Source organism: Malaclemys terrapin, chromosome 2 (assembly GCF_027887155.1).
Source record: "Malaclemys terrapin pileata isolate rMalTer1 chromosome 2, rMalTer1.hap1, whole genome shotgun sequence".
NCBI lineage: Eukaryota > Metazoa > Chordata > Testudines > Emydidae > Malaclemys > Malaclemys terrapin.
In genome coordinates, this window is record NC_071506.1 from 95,954,275 (window position 1) to 95,979,771 (window position 25,497).

Genomic DNA, 25,497 nt, shown 5'->3' on the forward strand with positions numbered 1-25,497 from the left:
TATCTTTGTTCACTTCAGAAACTTGTCCCACGATGCATTTCTCAAGCTTCTGCATGTGCTTGGTATCATTAACATACATATGGGAGAGACTGAAGTAAAACAAAATAATACGAAGTCACATTAAGTAGATTAAAAACTGGCTGATAGCTCTCGAAATGTAATTCTAAATGGGAAATTTACACTGTACCTCAAAGTAGCACCCTCGAACCACCAGATTCACCATTCATATATGGTTGTGATATTTCATGCAAAGCATGCCACATACATGGTAAATAATGAAGAGAACAGGTCACTGATACAGAGCAATCTGAATTGCTTGGTACACTGAGCACAAGCAAACAATATGTGTTTTAATATGGCCTAATGCAAAGACATACCTCTAGGAACAAAGAATAGAGGCCTAACTTGCAGGCTGAGGGACTCTACCCTGGGAAGCATTGATTCTGAAAAGGGGGTGGTCATGGTCAATAATCAGCTCAACAGGAGCATCTAGTTCAACTATTTGGCCAAAGGATTAATGTGATCCTTGAATGAACAAATTTAGGAATATCAAGCAGGAGTAGAGCAGTTATATTGCTATATATTTGACACTGTTGCAACCACTACTGGAATTATCTCCAGTTCTGGTGTCCACACTTCAAGAAGGATGCTGAAAAACTGGAGACGGTTCAGAGAAAAGCCACAGGCAGGGCCGCCCAGAGGGCGGGGACAAGTGGGGCAATTTGCCCCAGGCCCTGCAGGGGCCCCCACGAGAGTTTTCAGCAGGTCTTCGGCGGCAGGTCCTTCAGTGCTGCCAAACACACCCAGAGCGAGTGAAGGACCCACTGCCGAAGACCCGGAGCTTCTTCCGCTCTGGGTCTTCGGCGGCAAGTCCTTCACTCGCTCCGGGACCTGCCGCCGAAGTGCCCCAAAGACCCGGAGTGGAAGGGCCCCCGCCGCCGAAGACTCCAGGCCCCCTGAATCCTCTGGGTGGCCCTGGTCACAAGAATGATTAAAGAATTGGAAAATATGCCATATAGTCAAAAACTCAAGAAGCTCAATTTATGTAGCTCATCAAAAAGAAGATTAAGGGGGTGACTTGTTCAAAGTTTATATAAAGTACCTTCCTGGGGAATAGAAATTTGATTAATAGAACTCTAATGGGCAACGGTATAACAAAACCCAATGGCTGGAAGCTGAAGCTAGACAAATTCATACTGTACAGTGCAAAACTTTAACAACAGTGGTAATTAACCTTTGGAACAACTTGCCAAGATCATAGAGAGTGGATGTTTTTCTAAGAGACATGATATGGTTCAAATTAATTCAGAGAAGTCTTCCTGACTTGCACTATGCTTAGTCAGACTAGATGATCCTTTCTGGTCTTTACATCTATGACTTTATGAAAAGTGCTATTTCTTCATATTATATTAGTGGCCCAATAATATGCCAAAGTTACCAGCAGTTAGCAGCTTGCAGTAAGAGATCCTATTGTAATATACACACAGGAAGAATAGAGTAAAGGTGGCTATGGACCTTAAACCTATCATTTTCAGACTTGTATGCACTTAAATACTTGATATTCTGCACTTCAGTCATGATATTGCATTAACGTGGTTATTTTTGATATAATAAATATTAGGATAGGAAGAAAATGAAAATAATAGCCAAACATATTTTAAAAAAAATAAAACAAATAAGGATAGCACTGAAATTCCTTGCCAATATGTAGCAGTTTGAGCATTTCATCATATGCATTACAGGCAGGGGAAAAGTCACAATATATTTTAAAATGATGTTTACTTCTCTCTCTCTCTTGAATTTTATACATAGGGCAACATACTGTAGAATAAAACCTATCTGCAGTCATTTAAACCTGTGAAAGTGCCATTCTGACACAATAGTATTTTACACATACTGTGTTTAGGTGATCCCAGAAGGTGCACGGTAGTGCAGAATCAGGCCTTCATATTTCTAATTAAATGCTCCCAATACATGGATCAAAAATACTGCACATTTGGAGCTTTTGTTTTCTTTAATTAGCTTGCTTTATCTTGACACAGGTATTAGCACAGTACTTCCCTCTTCCTCCTCCATGTAACAACTTTCTTTTTTTTTTTTTTAAGCACATCTCACTATATAGTTACTTCTTGCTTTGTGTGGGATGAGTGTGCTAGACTCTCTGAATAACAGTTTTTCCATGTTGATGCTGGAACTAATTTAGTCACAGTCAGAGCTATCTTCTGGTCTCCTCATATCTTGCAGCCATGGACCCTTCCCCATGATTTGAGGCCTCTAGAAATGTGAAAGAAAATTTCTACTTTTGTCTCTTCAAAGTATAAGTCTCTAGCCATTTTTCTTGCTATCGTAGCCTTGAAAATGTAAATGAAGATCAACCAATGTAAATTAATTGCTAGGGTTTAAGAGGACGAGCAGCTAAGCTCAAATTCTGCAACAGGAAGTTGGCTGGAGCTAAGGATTCCAGTATCTATTCTCAATATCCTGTAACAAAAAGTTCCAGGTTTAGGGTTGAAAGGACTTTTTGTTTTGAATTGAAAAAAAGTTAATTTATAGTTTTAAAAAGTTTTAAAAATCAAAATGAAATGATTCTAAATTATCTAAACAAAAGTTTTTTGATCTGATCTTAAAAAAAAACAGATTTTCAGCTTCTGAAAATTTTCAATATTCCTACTTTTTGTTCTGATCAGACATGGGAAAATGTTTTAAAATTTTGAAAATTCTTGCAGGACAAGAGGACTGTTTCCTGCCCAGTTCTAATACTTTTCTCACTCTTTGGTCAACCTCACCTAGTTTTTGTTTCTTCACTGGCAAATCGTTCAGACATCAGGCTCTCCCCCTCCCAGATAGTTTTTCATTCATTTTTGAAGTCAGTATATATAACTATTACTGCTTATCACAAGTTGCACTATTTCCAGATTTACAGTCTTGTAAACCTAATATTTGTTCTTGAGTTTAACTTTACTGTATAAACTTCACACATTACTCTCTTTTTAAATTTTTGATATAGAAATACAATTAGAGTAACCTTAAATATTGACCCTGCTAACATGAGCAAGGTGTAGCTCAGTGAAAAGAAAGAAAATGCATGATAACATATGTAATCTTGTGGCTTTGCATGTTGTTTTGTCTATTTTAACCAGTTTATTTTTGGATATATTTAGATTTTGTTTTGCATGATGCTGGAAAATTTCACATCTGATTAGAGACACAATGAGATCGAATAGATAGCTCTCTTAACTCTCTTCTAGTACCCTGAAATCTGTTCCCAGATTGGTCTCATTTTAATTCTCTGCAGAATGAGGATAATGACACTTACCTTTGCAAAGTGCTTTGAGATCCTGTGATGAAAACTTAATTATTACTATTGCTATGTTCATACATATACACTCATGCAGGGTGATGCAGGCTGATGCTAGGCAGGTGCACTTGCTGCCTAGCAACAGGCAATCTAAGTCAAGGCATGAGTGCACACGGTTGCTGTGGGGAGCACTCCATGTGAGCTCATCACAAACAGTCAACATCAGGGTGCATCTCATTCAACAATATGAGTAGCGAGCAGCCTATGGGTAGGGAGCAGGGGCACCTTCACAAATTACTTTTGCATATTTTTCACATCCCTGCAGTTAACAACAATTTTACAGCTATTTTTGCTCCTACTTACTTTTTCAAAGACAAATAGATATGGGGGAACCTCAGCAGGTTCCGAGGTTCCCCTTGATTAGCATAAACCAGTACACAGCCTTCACTCTCTCCCTTCTCTGCCCAGAATAAGGGGGATACTTTTTATGGATTCTTGTTTTACCGTGATCTAATCCAGAGCTACCAAAAAAAGATTTCAATTTTGAATCTGCACTGTACAATCCTTCATTTTATTTTGATTCCATCCAGGTGTTACAGGTTTCTTCCTTATTAAAAATGAGGCAGGTTGTTTCATACAAAGCTTCTTAGTACCAGATACTCTAGTAACAAATAAATAAGAGAAACCCATACATCACCAGTGGTTTTTACTGCACATTTCATCTCCAGTTCCTTCTTCCCTTATTAAATTCCCAATTATTCTGTTTAGTTGACAAAGGAACCAAAAGAAAGGCTCATCTTTAGAGACAGCAGTGGAAAGAGGCTCTGGGATACTTTAAGAATATTAACAGGTAAGCTCCTTTCAATGGACTGCACTGAAGTACTGGAAGTCTAACCATCCCAATTTATAATTCCCCTCACACTTTGCTCATCTCCTATCTGGGTTCATTCTGCAGATTATTCATAAAATGCGGTATATTTTCCCAGCACAACATGTTTCTCGGTCTGTTCTATGAAGCCTATTACCTAGCTCCATAATTTTAAATATTTTAAGTTACCATTGTACACTTTCCACTTCCCTCCACCATTGCGTTATGTAATAATATCCATATTTCATTATCTCAAAATTTAATTAATCACATTTATTCTTTAGGGAAAGGGAAAAAACGGCTCTGGATCTAAGCAACTGGGTGTTATAGAGGTAATGGTGGATAGCGCAGATATTATGTGCTTAAGCCAAGGTGAATTCAATCGTAGTTGCAGCAGTATAATGCTGTGGAATAATAGTTGGCAAACTAAATAATTTTTGTCATATACACACATATATTCAAAAAGATATAATTTGACAGCAGCCTTAAAATTAAGAATGTGCTATGCCTAGAACAACCTTCACGTTTCATACTGTTAGCCTATGAACCAGATTCCCATGAAGCTTTGCAGTTATGCTAAGCAAGAAAATTTCCAGTGTGCTGTATTACTCCGAAGGGAAATTCTGAGCCAAAAAAATAAAAATTCTGCACACATTATAAAATTCTGCATATTTTATTTCTCAAAATAACAAACAAGAATAATGCCAGTTTAAATTATTTTAGAAATGCATTGCAAATACCTGTCAGCAAGTATATCTAACAACACAGACAATAAAAAAGATTCAGGAAATGTTTTTTTTACAAATAGATTCCTTACTCAGCATAATAATAATGCAGAATTTTGAGTAATAATTTATTGAAACTATAATACAGGAACCTATTTCCCATACTCTTCAGAAATAGTGTAAAGGCTTGGGGGAATCACAGTTAATGGAGGAGCTGAGGGAGAGGGAAGTAATTGCTGGGAAGGAGCCTAGGATTGAACCTGGAGGGTTGTTGGGTGTGGATGGGAGAAGTATGGAACAGGTTTTTTTGTGGGGTGCGATTGTTAGAGAGTTGGGAAGCCTTGTCCATGCAGACCCTGACTGACCCCTAGACTCTCCCATTGTCAGGCACATCTTCCCATTCCCATGTGTCCCTGTACCCTACTCCCCATTCAGCCAGGCATAGCTGCCCCGTCCCCATTCAGCCACCACCCCCCACGTGGCCCTGCACCCCCCTACCCAGTCCCATGTGGCCCTGAACCCCACCCCTCCCAGTCAGCCCCTGGCTCAGTGTTGTCACCCCACTAACTTCTGTGCCCTCACCCCAGTCTGTCCCCTCAACTAGGCCAGTCTGTGTGACACCCTCCCCACAGCAGCCCCGTGTGCCCTGCTCTGTCTTCCTACCCACCCCCCATATCCAGTGGCTCCTCACCTGGCCCTGTGGGCATGGCACTGTGAAGAAGGCAGCCTCTGCCCCCTCCCTCTCCGTGGCTAGCTGCTCCAGCCCATGAGCCAGCTGTCCTCTCTTCTGGTGCCACATCAGCCCCTGGTCAGCAAAAGGTGCAATTGCAGTTTCCCTTCACCTCCCCGTCAGAATCAATTATTGGGGAGGGGGGCGTAATCTGCAGGGGACATTAATTCTGTGCTTGGCAGTGGCGTAAGAGTAGTGTATATGTTAACACATGTTATGCCACATATGACTAAAAATAAATGTGCTTATTAGGCAAAAATATGTTTGGCTCTGTTACTTGAATGACTGGTTATAAATTGTATCGAAGCTAAAAAAAGGGGAAGAAGGCGGCAGACACAGTATAAACAAGTATGGTTTAAAAATAAGTAGTTTTGTGATCACTTTAGAACAGAAAAAATCCACGATTGCAGCAAGGCTGTTCTTCAAATTAGTAACATTAACTTTTCTGTGTTGTTCTGTCTAATATTTTGTTAAATAAGCTGATTGAGCCTGGTTATCTGATGTCCTATATCCTAATGCCTGTAACAATAACGTCCCATTTTCTTCCTCCAAATATCCCTTCTTTCAACCAATCTTCCATATGCTATCACTCCTAATAAATAAATATTGAGGGTTGTTTTTTTATAAAATCAGTTTTAAGAAGTGGAATTAATACATAAAGAAACCACATGACCTTTTATCATCTAGGCAATCTTGCCACTCCTTTCTCCAGTTCCAGTTGTCATTTCCTGTTTACCTAGAGATTGAGAGAACTTCAGGGCTGAAAATCTTCAAGTTTCCTAATGGCAATTTCCCTACACTGTGTATATGATCATGCAAAGTTCTCCTGTACTACACTTTACATTTTAATTTAAAAATGTGAAAATAATTTCTACCATGTTCCTGTGTAGATGCACCACTAATATTACAGCTAGAGTTAAGAATTAATCTAATTAAGGAATCTACCAAGATACTGTCATATTTTTAATGTATCTAGCTACATTGCCTTTCCGTATATTTTCCAAAGTGATTGCCTAGTTTCATCATTTATAGCAGGACATTTTGTCTCCAACCAGACACAAGTATCTGGGACATTGATCCTTCTCTTAAAGTTAGCCATGTTATCATAATTAGAAAAAGATGTCCCACTCTAGGTGCCACAGAGATTTTCCGTAAAGACTCCAGCACAGTGATTTCCGAACTGGACATGAAAACAAAAAGCCTAGAGATGAAGGGACTCTCCCTCACTGAACAATAAAGAATTGTGCAAACTACAGTATTCAAGATTTCTTTAAAACAGCAATAATACACTTGCACAAAGAGGAATAAATGCAGACATCTTTATTTCAGTTTCCATTACAAAATATTTTCCATCATTGGAAAGACTCATCCAAATTACCCATCTAGCTCACTTTTCTCACTATAGGATACCTGCCTCTGGAAATTTCCATTACATGCATCTGACGATGTGGGTATTCACCCACGAAAGCTTATGCTCCAATACGTCTGTTAGTCTATAAGGTGCCACAGGACTCTTTGTCGTTTTTTGCCTCCTATGTATGTTCCATTCCTTTCCCCCTTGAGTCAACCCTTTTACCTGAGCATGCCAGGAGAGGACATATTCTTCCACAACTAAATCCCTCTACATAGCCTTTTGTACTAGTTTAACCTGAAATTTGTTTAATTAAATCAGTGCAAGTCTGTATGTAGACAAAGTATCAGAATAGAAGAGCGATGGACCACACAGCTTATTTTAACTCTAGACTTCTCCTGCCTGCGAAAAGAGGAAGAAAAGGGTATTCCTCACAATCTGAGCCTCTTTTTAAGAAGAAAAATGGGTTCCTTCCACCTGTTTCTTTTCCCCCACCTTCTCTACTGAAGGGAAATGGTGTACTTCAGCCTGTAAACCTCCTCCCCCCCCCCCCCCAACAGAAAACAAGCAGCAAAAAGGAAGCCTTTAACAATCACATCTCCATGGCAGATATCTAGGAAGGGCAGCCTCGCTTGGTTTGAGCCGCTTCCTTCTTTTCTATTAATTGTTAACAACATGCTTGGCACTGTAGAAGACACAAAGACTGTCCTTGCCCTTGGGAGCTCACATCTAAGAGAGAGATAAGGAGCAAAGGCCCATCAGGATCATCTCTTCTTTCCAGCTACAGTAAGTGGCTGATAATTTTTCACTACAAATCTATGAACCTCATTCTGTACTTAGACACAGATAAGCTGAAAAAATGTTATTTAAGGTGAATAAGGTCATTGGAAAGAATATATGTAATGTACTGCTTGTACTGCTTTAACAAACAGAAGAACAGTAATCTAGAAGATAGTGCTCAGTGTATAATTGCGCTAGTTAAGAACAATTGCTCTCTCTCTGCTATGACAGAACAGAGCAGATCATTCTATGTAAGGTGTGATAATACTTAATGGGTACATCTGGCATTGAAACACTATTAATAAACTTCTTGTCATATTTAGTATTGCTCAGGACATGTATCCCTCTGGGGCAAATGGCTCATTGTCATTTATTGATTGAAGCACAAATTTAAGTCAAAAATTAAAAACTATTTCTATTTGCATTACTATCTTTCAGCAGGGCCGGCTCCAGGGTTTTGGCCGCCCCAAGCAGCCAAAAAAAAAAAAAAAAAAAAAAAAAGCCGCGATAGCGATCTGCGGCGGCAATTCGGCGGGAGGTCCTTTGCTCCCAGTGGGAGTGAGGGACCGTCCGCCGAATTGCCGCCGAATACCTGGATGTGCCGCCCCTCTCCAGAGCAGCCGCCCCAAGCACCTGCTTGCCAGGCTGGTGCCTGGAGCCAGCCCTGTCTTTCAGAGAGAGCTCTGAAACCAGAGAAAGAAATCAAATAAACTTTTCCAAGACATAACAGGTGATATGCAGAATTCACATCACAAGATTGTAAAATAACTCTGGGCATAAACAGACTATTCCATTTTCAGTTCAAAGCGTAAAATGAGTGTGTTTTGGGGAAAGGAGCAATGATTCTGTTTTACCTTCTAAACGCAATACTAAGGAAAGAGACTGGGAATTTTTATTTAAGGTTAAACTTTCCTTACTTACAATATTTTGAAACATGCAATGAAAGTTCCCCAAGCAACTTTAATTCTGTCATTATGTACCATTGCTCTGCACACACATCATAAAAGGATGTCTCTGGCTTTACCACTAGTTTCCATTTTAAACATGTAGAATATACATAGATTAATAACAAAGGCATAGTGTATAGGAATAGACTACTATCTCTTCAAATAGCTTGAGTACACCACTGGTGCTAACCATGTTTTCTATGTTTTAGAAGCCCCAAAAACCCAACCAGAGAACTAGACCAGCAGTGTATACAGGTAGCAAGGCCCCACATACTGCTTATATTCAATAAATATGGTTACTTGAACTCCACTATGCCCATATAGTTCTGTCTTATCAGATTTGTTGTGTAAAGAGCAAACCACACAACGAAAGGCAAGCAAGGTATCTGAACCTGCGGTGAGCCCGACCACTGAGGAAACTCCAGCTGCAGCTCCAGCTAATTTTTTTCCATCTTCTCTGGGCCAGGAGGCTGTGCCACAATCATTCCTAATGTCACCACAGTCATTCCTGTTTTCATCAACTCACTCTTACCTGAGTTTAGAGTCAATCACCACAAAAAAACTGAAGTGGGTACGCCTCACAGCAGCTCATGTCGTTAGCAACAAAGGCTGACATAGACATAGAGCACCTGTGCTTTCTAAATGCCATAGGTTCCCATGACTCTTCCAAAAAGGATTTTAAAAGGCTTGGTCCTAATCTACAAAAGACTTGTTGCACTGGAACCTATTTAAGCAATACCTCAGCGAATGCCTTGTTCTCCACAGGGATAACGCAACACTGGGAACAGAACATTCTTGGTGCTAGGCTATCAGGAATGATCAGGCTGAGCCCAAGCCAGCTGTCATTCAGATCAGATGGTAAAATCTACTGTTTCAGTAACTTCCACCCACAAAAATAAAGTCCTTAAAATAAATAATCAAGTACACAAATCCATGCCCTTTTGCCTAAAGGAAAATATTTTTTTCTGGGCTCTTGTGGTATTTTAAATTCCATACTGATAAGTACAATATAAAAGCCTTAGGTAGATGTAGATGGGTAAATTAGATATAGAGGATTCAGTCTCTAACATTTCCAGGATGACACCTGTATGAGAAAAGCAGTATGACATCGGACAGCTCTTTGTGTGTACATGTAGCACAAGAAGTAAGATGTTGGTGTTGCCGTTTCTCAAGAAGGTGTGAATAAGAGGATAGTCTGCAGTTGTGTAGGCAATGCAAATGTAGGAGTTTTGTGGTGTGAACATGAGCATGGTGCGTTCCAGGTGAGAGAACGGGAGTAGGCGCCTCCTACTTTCGTGTGGAAGATGCAGAGTGTAGGCATGATTATCTCATCATTTTGAGTGGTGGGTGGGCAATGGTATAGTGACCCATAAATGGTTGTTTGTGGTATCTTAACTGTCTATTTTCCATACTTTCAGATGCTTGATTTTGTTGATTCTTTTCAGTTTATCATTGTCTTAGAATTTCCTGTCTTTATTTTGTTTTTGTTTTTTATTTAAATGGTCTAAATGTTTCCTACCTTCCAGAACTCATAGGTGTTTACAATCTAAACTTTAGCTTAATTAATTCTTTTGGGTGAGGATTTTGTTAATAATAATAATAATAATAAACTATTATTATTATTAATTTAACGGTGTTTTGCAAAAAAAAAAAAAAAGACTAATGTCTCTGACCTCTTGAGTAACACTTTACAAGTGTAGCTATACCAAACTTCATATCCCTTATCAGGTCAACTACTGACTTCAGAAAGTCCAGCAATCAGTTGTAGACCTGGCTGGGGTCAAAGTGCATTCTCCCAATGAAATTCAGCATCATCTGCAGAATTTAAGTTTCAATTTAGGATGGTTGGGGCAGCTTCTAGCCTTTATGGTCCTAAAGAAAACCTCCCAAACATGAACAGAGTGCAAACATGTATAGTACTGAGTGTGCTGCAGGAAGAAAGCCTGAAACAATAGCCATATGGGATGGACAAACTCCCTACATTCAGCTGAATTTGTGGCATCTTAATGGAGCTTTCTCTGTGTTTTTTTAGGGTAATAGGAAGTGGTTGCGGTTCACACAAGATAGGAATACTACTAAGAAGGCCCCTAAAGAACTTCTCTAAACAGCTTCGTGTACTCTCAGACCACAGAAAGACACACTATCAAAATGACAGAGCTGGCAAATGTTTTCCTGGTGGACACTAGAGTTTTCAAATGCCCTGTATAATCAAATCAAATAAAGACAGAATGTACCATCAGGGTCTCTACAGTAATATTCTAGATGTTCACTATTTCGCCCACTTATAGATGCTTCACTCACATATCTAAACAACATTCTTGGTGTTTACACTAAAAATACCTGTAGTTATATTTGGCGCTTAAGTATTTCAGCAAATACAACTAAAGTGAATGTGGACAATCAACAAATTAGCCACTTGTTGCCATATTTACCCAATGACAAACCTCAGGGGTGCTGCCTTGAACCTTGAATAATCATTTATACCAGTGCAAAGTAGATGTAAAATGCTACCAAATCAGAATGGTAGCAATTCACTCCGACTTTGTACTCACTTTTCTTGGGAGTTAAAGTACTATTTAAGGTGTAAGGTAGAGGATAACCCAGCTCAAGGCCTCTACAGAGTATAAGATAAGGCTGACTGGAAAAACAAGGATTCTATATCACACACACAAAAATAAGGCTTTGTTATTTGTTTTTTTATTCCAGATCTGGCAGACCAGGGACTTGAACCAGAGTCTCCCACACCCATAGGCACACAGACCTGGATGGGACTTCCTGAGTCATCGATTCCAGATCCCCAGCTATCATAAGCAACCCCATCATGTCATCCCATTCATAAAATTTATCAAGCTCCATCTTAAAACTAGCTAGGTTGTTTGCCCCCACTAACCCTATTGAGAGGTAGTCTAGAACCTCACTCCTCTCATGATTCTATTCTTCTGTTTTCCAACCTAAAGGTACTCATGGTGAATTTATATGAATTTGTCGTTGTGCAAAAACTGTTCTTTAGATTGTCCTTTACCTCCCTCCCCAATATATTTATAAAGAGCAATAATGTACCCTTCTCAGACTTAGTTTTGCTAAAATAAACAAGCCAAGCTCTTTCTTTTAGTCTTCTCTTGTAAGACAGACTCCCCATTCTCCTGATCATCCTGGTACAGCCTTTTTCTGTACCTGTTCCCATTTGAATTCCTCTTTCTTGAACATGGGTGACCAGAACCATACACAGTATTCCAGATGTGGTCTTACCCAGGAGTGCCGCCAGCTTTTCTGCCGCCCTAGGCGGTGGAAGGTCCTGCCCTGAAATGCCGCTCCCCACAGAGGTGGCGGAAGGTCCCGCCGCCGAAATACCGCCGCGGTCGCCACCCCCCAAATTGTAGCGCCCTAGGCGATCACCTATGTTGCCTAATGGGTTGCGCTGGCCCTGGTCTTACCAGTGCCTTGTACAAAGGTATTGCTGCTTCCCTCTCTCTCTGCTGGAAGTACCTCACCTCACACTTACCTTTTTCACAGCTACATCAATTGGTGATTCAAGATTATTTTCTACAACTAGCTCTTCCTTAATGTCCTCGCTATTTACCAAAACCAAGTCTAAAACAGTATTGCCATCACATTCCAGGTGAGTGTCCTAATGCTAACTAGCTATTGGCTATTCTAGAGTGGATCTCTCTTTCTCCCCGCCACCCCTCTCCATCCTCCCAATCCTGAATCTGAACAACCTTCTTAATGAAATTTTTAAAATTTTGGGCAGTACTGATAAGTTTCCATGGAAAGTTTCAGTTTCAATGAATCGGCATTTCCCAACACAAAAATATTTTACCAAAAAATTCCCAACCAGCTCCACCAACAATGGTAGAGATAACTGCAAAGAAAGGAATCCATATCCAATACTGTTAGTGTAATGTTGGCTCAGTAGTAGTCTAACTGTTTTTCACAATCCTCAAATATAGCCTAGACTATGTGTGATTCTAATTATGTCTACAGCTTCTGTAGACCACTTCTCTTCCACTCTAACTAATCTGGAAATTAAGTGATGCACTACAGTGCCTGAGAATTGTCTGAATGGAGTACTGTTGTTGTTTTTTTTTTATTTTATTTTTATTATAAAGAATGATCCAAGACACTTAGGGCTTATCTATGCATAGAAGTTGTGCAAGTTTAATTTAAGTTCAAAATCTGATTTAGATAAATTAGCTAAAAAACAAAACTCCATGGACACCCTTATATTGGTTTAAAACTGGCTATATAGAGTTTAGCTTGTGCCTGTAAATTAAAATTTACCACTGCATGCTGAACTGATATAAGCCATGCTTACACTGATCTGAGAGTTCCCACACAGAAAAAGTTATAGTGGTTTAAATAAAACTAGTATAAAAATCACACCTTTAGTTTAACCGATTCAACTTTGCATGTAGAGTACGCCTAACTAAATGATAGAAAATACAACTAACTACTTTGCAAGAAAAAAAAAAAAACTATTTCAAATATTTTTTGGGTAAAACTTTAGATCTCATTCAGTTCAATGTATTTCATAAAGATGGAGCTTATTGCAGATCTGCCATTGCCAACAAATAGAAGAAGTGAGGTTCATAATGTCTGCAGACAATGTATAAAATAACTTCAAAATACTCAACTAAACAAAGAAACCAGCCCTTTTGGAAAAGTAATGTCCATTAAAAGTCAGTAAAGTACAAATTTTAACAAAAAATCTTAACTCATGAAGTCATTGTTACTCAAAAACAGTCTCAAATGTCTGCTAAAATGACCCTTCTCTGATATATTGACCAGATTTGTGTATACAAAGAATACTGCCTCAATAACAGCTCTCTTTTTACAGGTACTCAATGTTACTTGATAATGGAATTTACCCTGCAGGACATGAAGCAAAACAAAGGGAATTATAATATTTAGCTCTCATATAGCACTTTTCATCCATAGATCTCAAAGCATTTTAGAAAAGATGTCAAATGTGACTAACTCCATATTAAAGGTAAAAAAACTGTAACACAGCGTTGTGAAACTAAAAGCGAGAAGGGAAATGACTTGCTCAAGATCATATACAGTTGGTCAGTGGCAGAGCTGAGAATAAAACTCAGGTCTCCTGAATTATAGTTCAGTGCTCTATTTGCTAGATCATCCTACCTTCATTGACTCCAGGACTGTATATACATATGGTGAAATCCTGGCTCCATGGAAATCAATAGGAGCTTTGCCACTGACTTCAAAGAAGCAGAATTTCACTTATAGACTGTACAATACTGTACTGATTAATGGGTCAGTAAAATTAGATATAATTGACAGAAAATATTCTGCTATGATCTTGCTGTGATAGATATATTTTAATGCCCTATTTTTTATTAAGTGTTTAATGAATATGGTAGAATAAAGTTATAAGGCATCGTCTGATAAAGCAATTCATTCCATTTAGACCAATGTTTACATACACCTTTAGGGAAGCAAATAATTCACACAAATTGTTGTTCCCAGGCTTAATTTTTCTAAATGAAAAAAAAAAAATGTTATTTCTATGCGACATTTATTCTCTCTCTTGGCAGATTAAAGAGAACATCTGAAGATTTTTTTTTAAGTGCTAAAACAGGGGGGGGGGAATCTCTAACTGAGCATACAGAACCTCATGATATCATTTTTAGATAGTTACCTCTGACAACAGCTGCAATTTTAACTGGGATTTATAGTTCGCTGATACATGTGAAGGGGATGCCATTTGCAGATATTACACTGTGGACTAATTTCCCAAAGGAAATTGGAATGAGGTGGAAGCCTTGTTGCTTGAGGAATTTTAAGGTAGACTGGCCAAAGCACTCAAAAAATACAGATCTGGGCACAATCCTGAAATGGCAGAGTGATGGAGAGAAGGACCTCCAGGTCTTTTCCACTTCTAACTTTTTAGATTTTGTGGGAAATCCCGGTCAAGAAAGGGTAGACTTGCTCAGAGCTCAAATTGGGATGGGTCACAAAGGGTCACCAACCTTGTCCCTTTTTTCTTGAGACAGCCATGTTGTTCTTTACTTTTTTGTTTTAAAGTAAGCTTTGAACTTTCATGGCTATGAAGTGGAAGCGAGTGGGACATCTGAGCCCAACCAAGGGGTGATTCCACACAGCCCAGCAGGACAACCCTATTCATGCACCCTTTCCCTTTCCCTTTCCCAGAGCAGTGAGGGACTAACCTGGTCAGGAGTATGAGCCTGAGACCAGGTGGTTTTCTCTCTGACTCTAACGACTGCTGCTCCTCCCTCTGTTGAACCCTATCTGCAGACTCAGGCAGACATCACTGTATCTTTTAAAGTTTTCAAACTTCTCTTTACAACCTAACGCCTAGAAACCATTTTTCCCCCGCAAGTGAAAACTTAGATTTTGACATCATCACATGGCTCGTGGGGCCAGTCTCTTACATACACCAAGATTTTTGCCTATGATTCAATCTGGCACTATCCAGGGGTGTATTTGAATAAGATGGAGCCACGCCAAGGTACCAGTGATCATGTTTTGAAGTCCAGCAAGTCTCAACTAGACTTCTGTTTGGTTTAGGTTTTTAATTTGTTAGAGATGGCAGGTCAGTGTGTGTGGGATGCAAGAACTGAAAACAGATATAGGCCACTGGCCCATTGGTCGGTCTGTAAATGGCACTGATAGCTAATATGCTGGACTCAGGGTTACATACCTGTGCCTCAACTTGCTAAATGAAATACTGGGATAGATGGCATGTAAAAACCACTTCCTACGCTCTGCAAATAGTATCACAGAAAGTTGAGGGAAAAAATGTTCAAGTGTTTGCTGGTGTCATTACTGATATTTTCATATTGACATTTCACCAAGGTGAAGAGTGAAGACCACAAACTTTCCTTCCACTGCTCTTGGGTTTCTGTTACAATTCTCTTTAAACCTCCTGTGTTTCAATTAATTAAAAAATAGGATTTGGAAAGTCAAATGTACCAGTCAGACATTATTTAAAATCACTTTTAAAACTGCAAAAATGTACTATTTTTATGGGACCTAATTTCTTGGTTTAGCCTTTAGAAACAATCTCTGGGCTGAGTGAAGTTGTATGGAAGATTAACCCTATCCTAACCGTCTCCCTTTTGTAGTCTCTTCACTCCTAAAAAGCTAATTACTCTATCATTCTGTTTCTGAAGAGCTTCTGGGCCAGAGGGACTGATAACCAGGTAGTATGGATACAAAAGCATGTACCCCAAAACAGTACAATCTATAGTGGTGACAAGGGCTAATTTCATACATGTAGTGAGGTTGCGAGGTCATGAGATATTATTTCCCAATGGAAATGGCTCACTGATGTTGCAACGTGCAATATTCTCTAAAACCCCGTCATTGCTAAACCCTTGTCATGGCAATTAACTAAATTTGTATCACTGCTGTGATGTCTTCCCTCAAAAATTCAGCTCTTCTCCTTTGTGATATATGTTGATCTCCCCTAACGTGAATCCCTGGTAATGTAATTATTTCCTGAAATGGTAGCAAGCAATCTCCAAATGACTATTAGCAGAGCAACTGAATCATCCATCAAATTCTGTTACCAAAACGAGAGCCCAGATTTTTCCTAACTTTGTATATATTTGCATTTACCAGCCATTTATAAAATAGCAAAGGTTTCACTTACCTGATTGGATAACCTCTACCACCTTTTCCCAGACTCCATCTGGGAAAGTTATGGAGCATAAATAAAAGCCCATGTCAGCTTCAGTGGTCTTCATGAAGTTTAGGGACTTGTCTCTTGAGGAAGCATTTATAAAACGAACTCTGTCCTTATATTTGTCTTCAATATGCACACCATACAATGGGTGGGAGACAGCAATGGTTTCTTTGCCAGTTGTAATACTCTTAACCCAGGACATCTGGGTCATGCCATCTGTCTTTGGATAGACGCATTCCAGATTCATATTATTGGTGAGTTTTACAGTTGCATCCACAAATCTTCCTTCCCCTGTGGCTGAAACACATACCCAGCGTTAGCACTAATTGTAGTTTCAAAGTTTAATACAACTAGCTAGCTAACATTCTAAGATCAAGCAAAATATTTTAGAGGTTGAAAAGCCTAGCAGCACAAGAACAAGCCCAGCAAAATCCTTATGGGTGTTATTACTTATAACAGTTAGTTTTTCTGAATGCCTTAAAAATTTTAGCCACACAAATACTGATGAATTCTGATTATATCTGTCATGCAAGAAAAAAAGAACCTATATTGCTAAAGAAAAAGAAAGCAATCTTACTTTCAGATAACTGGAGAACAACAATAAGGCAGGCAAGATAGTCCATCTCTGAGAACGCTGGAGTAGATTACTATGTGATACAGCTTTATTCAGACTCCCTTCACAATATGCTATTTCCTAATCGACTGTTATCACTGAAGTCTTTACTTTTGAAATGAGACACCTGAAAGAAACAATGTGCTTTTAACTTTCACATAAACAATAGCCCCATCTATAGGCAATCAAGTTCATAGTATAGTTCAGCTATTCACATCAGATTCACTAAAGGTCTGTCAAAATTCACTGAAAAAAAAGCTTCCCAATCCCAAGACAACTTTAAAAATATGGATGATGATGATGAGGTGATCTAGGGCACTGGCTCCCAACCTTTCCAGACTACTATACCCCATGCAGGAGTCTAATTTTTTTGTGTACCCCCAAGTTTCACCTCACTTAAAAATTACTTGCTTACAAAACCAGACATAAAAATACAAAAATTCCACAGCACACTATTACTGAAATATTGCTTACTTTCTCATTTTTACCATATAATTATAAAATAAATCAATTAGAATATAAATATTGTACTTACATTCAGGGCCGGCTCCAGGCACCAGCACAGTAAGCAGGTGCTTGGGGCGGCCAACGGAAAGAGACAGCACGTCTGGCTGTTTGGCGGCGGGTCCCTCTGTCCCTCTCAGAGGGAAGGACCTGCCACCAAATTGCTGCCGAAGGATGAAGCGGTGGTGATAGAGCTTCCTGCCGAAGTGCCACCGATCACAGCTTTTTGGGGGTGGGGGGGCGCGCTTGGGGCGGCAAAAATGCTGGAGCTGGCCCTGCTTACATTTCAGTGTATAGTGAATAGAGCAGTATAAAGAAGCATAAAGACTTCACCAGTGCTTTTTATGTAGCCTGTTGTAAGACTCGTCTAGCTATTTCCCTAGTTGATGTACCCCTTAGAAGACCTCTGTGTACTCCCTGGGTTCACATACCCCTGGTTGAGAGACACAAAATCTTGACCATAACAGCAAACAGGAGTGGCAAATGGGAGTTTCAGAATGCATAGCTGTTGATCCTGTGCTTGGAGGTAGATGAACTTGGTGAGTAGTTATTTGCTTCTTGTTAGTGAAGGGTTGAAGTGAAGAGTGAAAATCATTTGCCAGGTAAACTCATGACCAAGTGAACACGAACAGCAAACAGGAGCTTTTGTTCTTGGTATAGCTCTACACTTAATGCTGTGATGTCCAGCAATAGAACCGTGGTTGTAATGAACAATACATGTGCAATGTTTTGTTTCCTACTGGGAGCCACAAGGGTTTTCCTCTGTATGATGTGCGAGCTAGTAACTGTGCTGGAAGAAAAGATTTGTAGTCTGGAAGGACAAGTGTACACATCACGGAGCATCAGAGAGGTTGAGGGATTCTTGGACAACCAGATTCAGGAAGCTTCACCACTCCAGATTCAAAAAATAAAGGAATTAGCTGCCAAGGAACCGAGAGTATGGAAACTAGAGAGGAGGTTTGGTAGTTCATAACCACCAGCGGCAAGAGGGCCGGGTGGCTTTCTACATGGCTGGAGGCAGATGAAGGATGGGCAGGCTGTGACCAACAGAGAGAAGAGCCCCAGTAGGAATTCCACACAGACAGAAGTACCCAACTGTTATCAAGTTCTCAGTGTGGAAACTGTAAAAGATATCTCTGAAGATCCAGCAGGTCAAACAGAATGGAGAGCTGCATAGGACATACTGTGGATGGCTGTACAGCCCAACCTGCAGGGCAATCAAGGTTGCCCATGAAGAGATCTCCAGCCATCCAAGGAAAACAGCCTATCCGTGTTGGGGATTTGGTACTCATAAGAATGGAGAGAACATTCTGCAAGGCACAGGTGGACAACAGGATGATGTGTTGTTTTCCCAGGCATGAGATTTGACTGTAAGACTGGATAGGATCTGAAGTTGGTGGGCAAGAATCCATTGATGATGGTGTATATTGGCACTAATGACACTGCTGCACAAATTCTAGACAACTTCACAATTATAGAATTCGGAAGGATGCTGAAAAAGAAGAATGTTCACATGATCTTCTTGGAAATCCTTCCTATCTGGAAGTGAAGGAAGACAGAAAATAGAAGATTCTGGAAGTGAAATGCTTGCTTGGTAAGTGGTGTCAGACACAGGGTGTGGAACATTGATCGCTGTACAAGTTGGATAGACTCCATCCCAATAAAAGAATCATAGGATATCAGAGTTGGAAGGGACCTCAGGAGGTCATCTAGTCCAACCCCCTGCTCAAAGCAGGACCAATTCCCAACTAAATCATCTCAGTCAGGGCTTTGTCAAGCCTGACCTTAAAAACCTCTAAGGAAGGAGATTCCACCACCTCCCTAGGTAACCCATTCCAGTGCTTCACCACCCTCCTAGTGAAAAAGCTTTTCCCAATATCCAACCTAAACCTCCTCCACTGCAACTTGAGACCATTACTCCTTGTTCTGTCGTCTGCCACCACTGAGAACAGCCGAGTTCCATCCTCTTTGGAACCCCCCCTCAGGTAGTTGAAAGCAGCTATCAAATCCCCCCTCATTCTTCTCTTCTGGAGACTAAACAATCCCAGTTCCCTCAGCCTCTCCTCACAAGTCATGTGCTCCAGACCCCTAATCATTTTTGTTGCCCTCCGCTGGACTCTTTCCAATTTTTCCACATCCTTCTTGTAGTGTGAAGTCCAAAACTGGACACAGTACTCCAGATGAGGCCTCACAAATGTCTAATAGAGGGGAATGATCATGTCCCTCGATCTGCTGGCAATGCCCCTACTTATACATGTGCATGGGATTCTTCCGTCCTAAGTGCAGGACTCTGCACTTGTCCTTGTTGAACCTCATCAGGTTTCTTTTGGCCCAATCCTCTAATTTGTCTAGGTCCCTCTGTATCCTATCCCTACCCTCCAGCATATCTACCACTCCTCCCAGTTTACTGTCATCTGCAAACTTGCTGAGAGTGCAGTCCACGCCATCCTCCAGATCATTAATGAAGATATTGAACAAAACTGGCCCCAGGACCGACCCTTGGGGCACTCCGCTTGAAACCGGCTGCCAACTAGACATGGAGCCATTGATCACTACCCATTGAGCCAGACGATCTAGCCAGCTTTCTATCCACCTTACAGTCCATTCATCGAGCCCATACTTCTTTAACTTGCTGGCAAGAATATTGTGGGAGACCGTATCAAAAGCTTTGCTAAAGTCAAAGAATAACACGTCCACTGCTTTCCCCTCATCCACAGACCCAGTTATCTCCTCATAGAAGGCAATTAGGTTAGTCAGGCATGACTTGCCCTTGGTGAATCCATGCTGACTATTCCTGATCACTTTCCTCTCCTCTAAGTGCTTCATAATTGATTCCTTGAGGACCTTCTCCATCATTTTTCCAGGGACTGAGGTGAGGCTGACTGGCCTGTAGTTTCCTGGATTCTCCTTCTTCCCTTTTTTAAAGATGGGCACTACATTAGCCTTTTTCCAGTCATCCAGGACCTCCCCCGATCGCCATGAGTTTTCAAAGATAATGGCCAATGGCTCTGCAATCACATCCGCTAACTTCTTTAACACCCTCGGATGCAGCGCATCCGGCCCCATGGACTTGTGCTCATCCAGTTTTTCTAAATAGTCCTGAACCACTTCTTTCTCCACAGAGGGCTGGTCACCTCCTCCCCATGCTGTGCTGCCCAGTGCAGCAGTCTGGGAGCCAGGGCTGGCTCCAGGGTTTTTGCTGCCCCAAGCGGCGCAAAAAAAAAAAAAAAAAGCCGCGATTGAGATCTGCGGCGGCAATTCGGTGGGAGGACCTTCACTCCTAGCGGGAGTGAGAGACCATCCACTGAATTGCCGCTGAATAGCTGAACGTGCCGCCCCTCTCCGGAGTGGCCGCCTCAAGCACCTGGTTGGCAAGCTGCTGCCTGGAGCCGGCCCTGCTGGGAGCTGACTTTGTTCGTGAAGACAGAGGCAAAAAAGCATTGAGTACATTAGCTTTTTCCATATCCTCTGTCACTAGCTTGTCTCCCTCATTCAGTAAGGGGCCCACACTTTCCTTGACTTTCTTGTTGCTAACATACCTGAAGAAACCCTTCTTGTTACTCTTAACATCTCTTGCTAACTGCAACTCCAAGTGTGATTTGGCCTTCCTGATTTCACTCCTGCACGCCTGAGCAATATTTTTATACTCCTCCCTGGTCATTTGTCCAATCTTCCACTTCTTGTAAGCTTCTTTTTTGCATTTAAGATCAGCAAGGATTTCACTGTTTAGCCAAGCTGGTCGCCTGCCATATTTACTATTCTTTCTACACATCGGGATGGTTTTTTCTGCAACCTCAATAAGGATTCTTTAAAATACAGCCAGCTTTCCTGGACTCCTTTTCCCCTCATGTTATTCTCCCAGGGGATCCTGCCCATCAGTTCCCTGAGGGAGTCAAAGTCTGCTTTTCTGAAGTCCAGGGTCAGTATTCTGCTGCTCTCCTTTCTTCCTTGTGTCAGGATCCTGAACTCGACCATCTCATGGTCACTGCCGCCCAGGTTCCCATCCACTTTTGCTTCCCCTACTAATTCTTCCCGGTTTGTGAGCAGCAGGTCTAGAAGAGAGCATATCTTCTAGGGGACAGGCTGGCTAGACTAGTCTGGAACGCATTAAAGAACAAAAGAGGAGGGTGAAAAGGGAGAATAAATGAGAACTTATGTAAAACAAAATCAAGATGTTAAGAACAAAATTAATCAAGACACCAAGGAACATAAAGAGAATAAATTCTTTAAAAGCCTACATACTATGCTAATAGTCTGGGTAATAAATGAGAGGAATTGGAATTGCTCATTTAAGAGCATAAATTTGACCAAATTCGTATAACTGAAACATGGTGGGAAGGTTTGCATGATTGAAATGTTAAAAAAATCAATGTTTATAACTGATTTAGGAAGGACTGAGTGAGCAAAAGGGAATGGAGAGTGGAACTCTTTCATACCTCAAGCTATCTTGTTGGAAGATGAGGAGCACTCGGGTATGGATGCTCCTATTATGCTGTAGTTGCCCTCAGCTCCTGGTTAGTGGGAGGTATAATCACTGACAGGGAGAGGTGCTGGGTTATATTTATTTTTATAACGTACAAAGTGCTTTACATTAAAAGACGGAAACAAGGTCTCTGCTCCAAGAGTTTATATTCTGAAATAGACAGGTAGATCAGACAGTATAAGTGGAGAAACCTACAGAGGAAAAGGAAAATAAGGAGCCTGATTCACCAGTGCATTACTCCCATTTTACATCAGTATAGCCCTACTGATTTCAGTGGAGTTACACTAATGTGAGACTGGAACAATGGTCAACTAGGCCCAAATAATCTATTATTTAAGAAATTGCAACCTTAGAAAACTTCCACCAAAATATTCTTCATGTCCTTGTTGGAGCAAGGAAGACCTATAATGTCTATACACAGGGGGATGGCTTTCTAGACTGGAAGATTATTATTTATATAATGCCACAGTTGAGCATGGCATTTTACAGATCTGCAGGATTTGGCACCGGATAGAGAAAGAAATATAAACTTGTGTTAATAAATTTTTGTTTTTATTTTTCCTAGTGAAGCATCCTACACATCTGTCATCCTTAATTGGAACTGAGATGGACTGCTCAAGAAGCCTCACAAATGACAAATTCCTTTCAGTGAAAGTAAAGTTTCATTCCTCTGTTTATATATAAATTACTGTTTTGCTGAACTGAATTCCGTGCTCATTTCTCTCCATCTGTCATTAAAAGAGAAATGGAACTTACTAAGATCAATATCCAACCCTACACGATGCCTAATTATTTTGGGTATGATATGTTGTAACAAATACATGTCAGCAGATGCCAGGCACAATTACTATATAACTCACACAGGGAGAGCAGGGACTACAATGCTGTACATATAGTTTCAAAAACACAATCCTCTGACACTTCTGCTAAAGGGGAACTTTTTAAACCAACCCACTGCAGGGTTTCCCTGCGAGTGCTGTGATACACCAGTCTACTCCAGATATCTGGGAGCATATGCTTTGTATACCACGAGCTAGGAAGGCAAACCCTGTAGCTGCTGCAAGCACTAGGCTCTTCGCAGGCTGTAGTCTTTGGGCAGGGAGCTCCTATTGTGGTTTTGGGGACTGTGCATTTAAGGGTTCAGCGTCACAGCCAGAATCTGGGCAGGGCGCTGTGAAGCTCTTGTTGTTATGCACAGCTAGTTGGAAACTGACGCAATAAAAAGCAAATCTCTAGCAAGCTCCTAAAGCACAGAGTGATCACTGAACACCAAACCTATTAACACTCACACATTTCAACTAACGGGATACACTAGGGCTGCCAGAAAATAAAAAGTGCAGATACCCAGATGCAAGGACTTTTAATCAACCCAACAGTCCAGAAGTCAGTCCTTTGGGGCAGTCCATTTGAGGGGTATAAAGGTAACTGTACCTAGGGGCTTTCAGTTTAGTGCCAGGGAGACTCCCTTCCAGCCTATCCATGTCCGGGATGCAACAAAGCAGTGACCCTTTTGCCCACTCAGTTCTCTTGTCTATGGCCTTGTTGGAGCCCATCTGTACTGACCTCCTGGCATCACATGCAGGCGGTCCCCTGCTTACCGGTCACTGCCCTGTATCCTCCTGCTGCAACTACTACGGATCCTTTACTGGCAACATGCTGCTTCCTTGCTCAGCTTCTCAGTGTGTCTGCTTCCTTCCCCAGCCAGACTTCCTTCCCCAGCCAGCTCTCTAGCGGCTGCCTCCAGCCTGCTGCTCCTGCGCACATGCAGCTTCTGGCTCTTTCCTGGCCCTCGTCGCCCTTGATCTCAGGCTGTCATGCCGTTTTACTGAACTTCTGGAGCGCTCTAGTGTCTGGATATTGAACAGTGCAACACAATGCACCCCACTAGCTAGATCCTTTCCCTCCTGCTCAGAGTGAGGGGAACATGTAAGGAGTCGCTCCATTTATTGTAACTCTATCTGGCAGTACTAGTACCAACTCCCGCCTTATCCTCTCTGTGGACTAGCCATTAGAAGGGCACATCTCTCACTGAAAGAGCCTAATAAAGCTCACTACTGCCACCTTCTGCAACTCTGTGGTATTTTATTGCAGGCTTATACCATGGGGCTGGTCCCCATTGGTGGGGACTGGGCAGTGACTGGGTATAGCTGGACATCTGTCTTGCTTTTTTCATCTACAATCTTGAAAATGAATTGGTGCATGGGATTTTATATTGGGGTCTTTGAGCATATGTTTCAGCAGCAGCTAGATCTCTGATAAATACAGCAGAGCTATAGGGAGGCCTCCTGGCTAATGCCTGGGACCCCATGGCACCAGCATTAAGAAAAGGGAGGACGTCCCTCTTTTAATGCTTCCCCTACAGGTGCCCAGCAATCATGGAGCCACCAGGGAGGAGAAAGCAGGGAAGAAGAGGCAGTAGGCCACCTCAAGGCCTTGTTATCAGAGGAATTAGTGGAACAGAATGAGGGGGTAGTGGCTTAAAGGAGGAAAACAGGCTAGCGTGACGGGGGCTCAGATGGCATGAGGAGCAGAAGCGTAAATGATAAGTCTTCTCCAGGATCCCCTGCAAACAATTCTCAGGACTCCAGGCTCCCGCTGTTATTATTATTACATCTGTCTCGTGCCAGAATTAGTGCACAGAGCAGAAACCAGTCTCTTCCATCCCTCTCTGCCATTTGTTCCTGCTTCTATCTGCTCCATTGTGTTGAGATTAATAGGCAGCAGGTTTAAAACAAACATAAGGAAGTACTTCTTCACACAATACGTAATCAACCTGTGGACCTAGTTGCCAAGGGATGTTGTGAAGGTCAAAATTATAATGGGGTACAAAAAAGAATTAGACAAGGTCTGGAGGATAGGTCCATCAATGGCTATTAGCCAAGATGGCCAGAGATGCAACCCCATTCTCTGAGTGTCCCTAGCCTCTGACTTCCAGAAGTTGGGAGTGGATGACAGGGGCTGGATCACTTGACGATTGCCTGTTCGGTTCATTCCCTCTGAAGCATCTGGCATTGGCCACTGTCGGAAAATAGGACACTGGGCTAGATGGACCATTTTTTTGACCCCACATAGCCATTCTTATGTTCTTAGATTGATTTTCATGCCCTCCATGCTGAGAGTTCTTTTTAAGGTTTCTCTTGTGTGACCTCGTTTCCTCACACCAGTTGATCCCACTTGACTGCTTCATGCCGGGAGTCTGTGTGTTGGCACCCAGAATACATGCCCCCAAAATGTCCACCCCTTCCTTCTAATTCTAGTGGAGATGAGCAACCAGCTGGTGATTGCTCTTTTCGCTGGTCTCTCCACCCAATACCCAGAATATATTGTAGGCACTTATTTTCAAAGGCATCTGGTTTTCTAGCATTTTAATAGATTTTTGGCTCTCATAGCCATACATTAACACAGATTACATTTCAGTTGAAAGTCTCAGTTTTGTTTTGGTATGGTATATCTTTGATTTCCACATGTTGCTGAGTTTAGTGAATGCTGTGGATGCCTTTCCTATCCTTTCCTAAGGTCTCCACTGGCT

The 25,497-nt window shown here is 41.2% G+C and overlaps 1 protein-coding gene across 3 annotated transcripts in view; it reads right to left on the reverse strand.

Annotated features, from left to right (window-relative positions):
• Positions 1-23,627, reverse strand: part of CD226 (CD226 molecule) — a 49,859-nt gene extending 26,232 nt beyond the window's left edge. Inside the window, exons 1-3 of one of the 3 annotated variants that reach the window (XM_054019379.1) lie at positions 23,567-23,627; positions 16,946-17,108; positions 16,336-16,665 (exon numbers count right to left, since the gene is read on the reverse strand). In XM_054019379.1, the coding sequence (XP_053875354.1) occupies positions 16,336-16,665; positions 16,946-16,991 (376 nt within the window). In that variant the 5' untranslated portion in view covers positions 16,992-17,108; positions 23,567-23,627. The other 2 variants (XM_054019380.1, XM_054019377.1) reach the window with 2 other exon arrangements.
• Between the last annotated feature and the right edge of the window lie 1,870 nt (positions 23,628-25,497).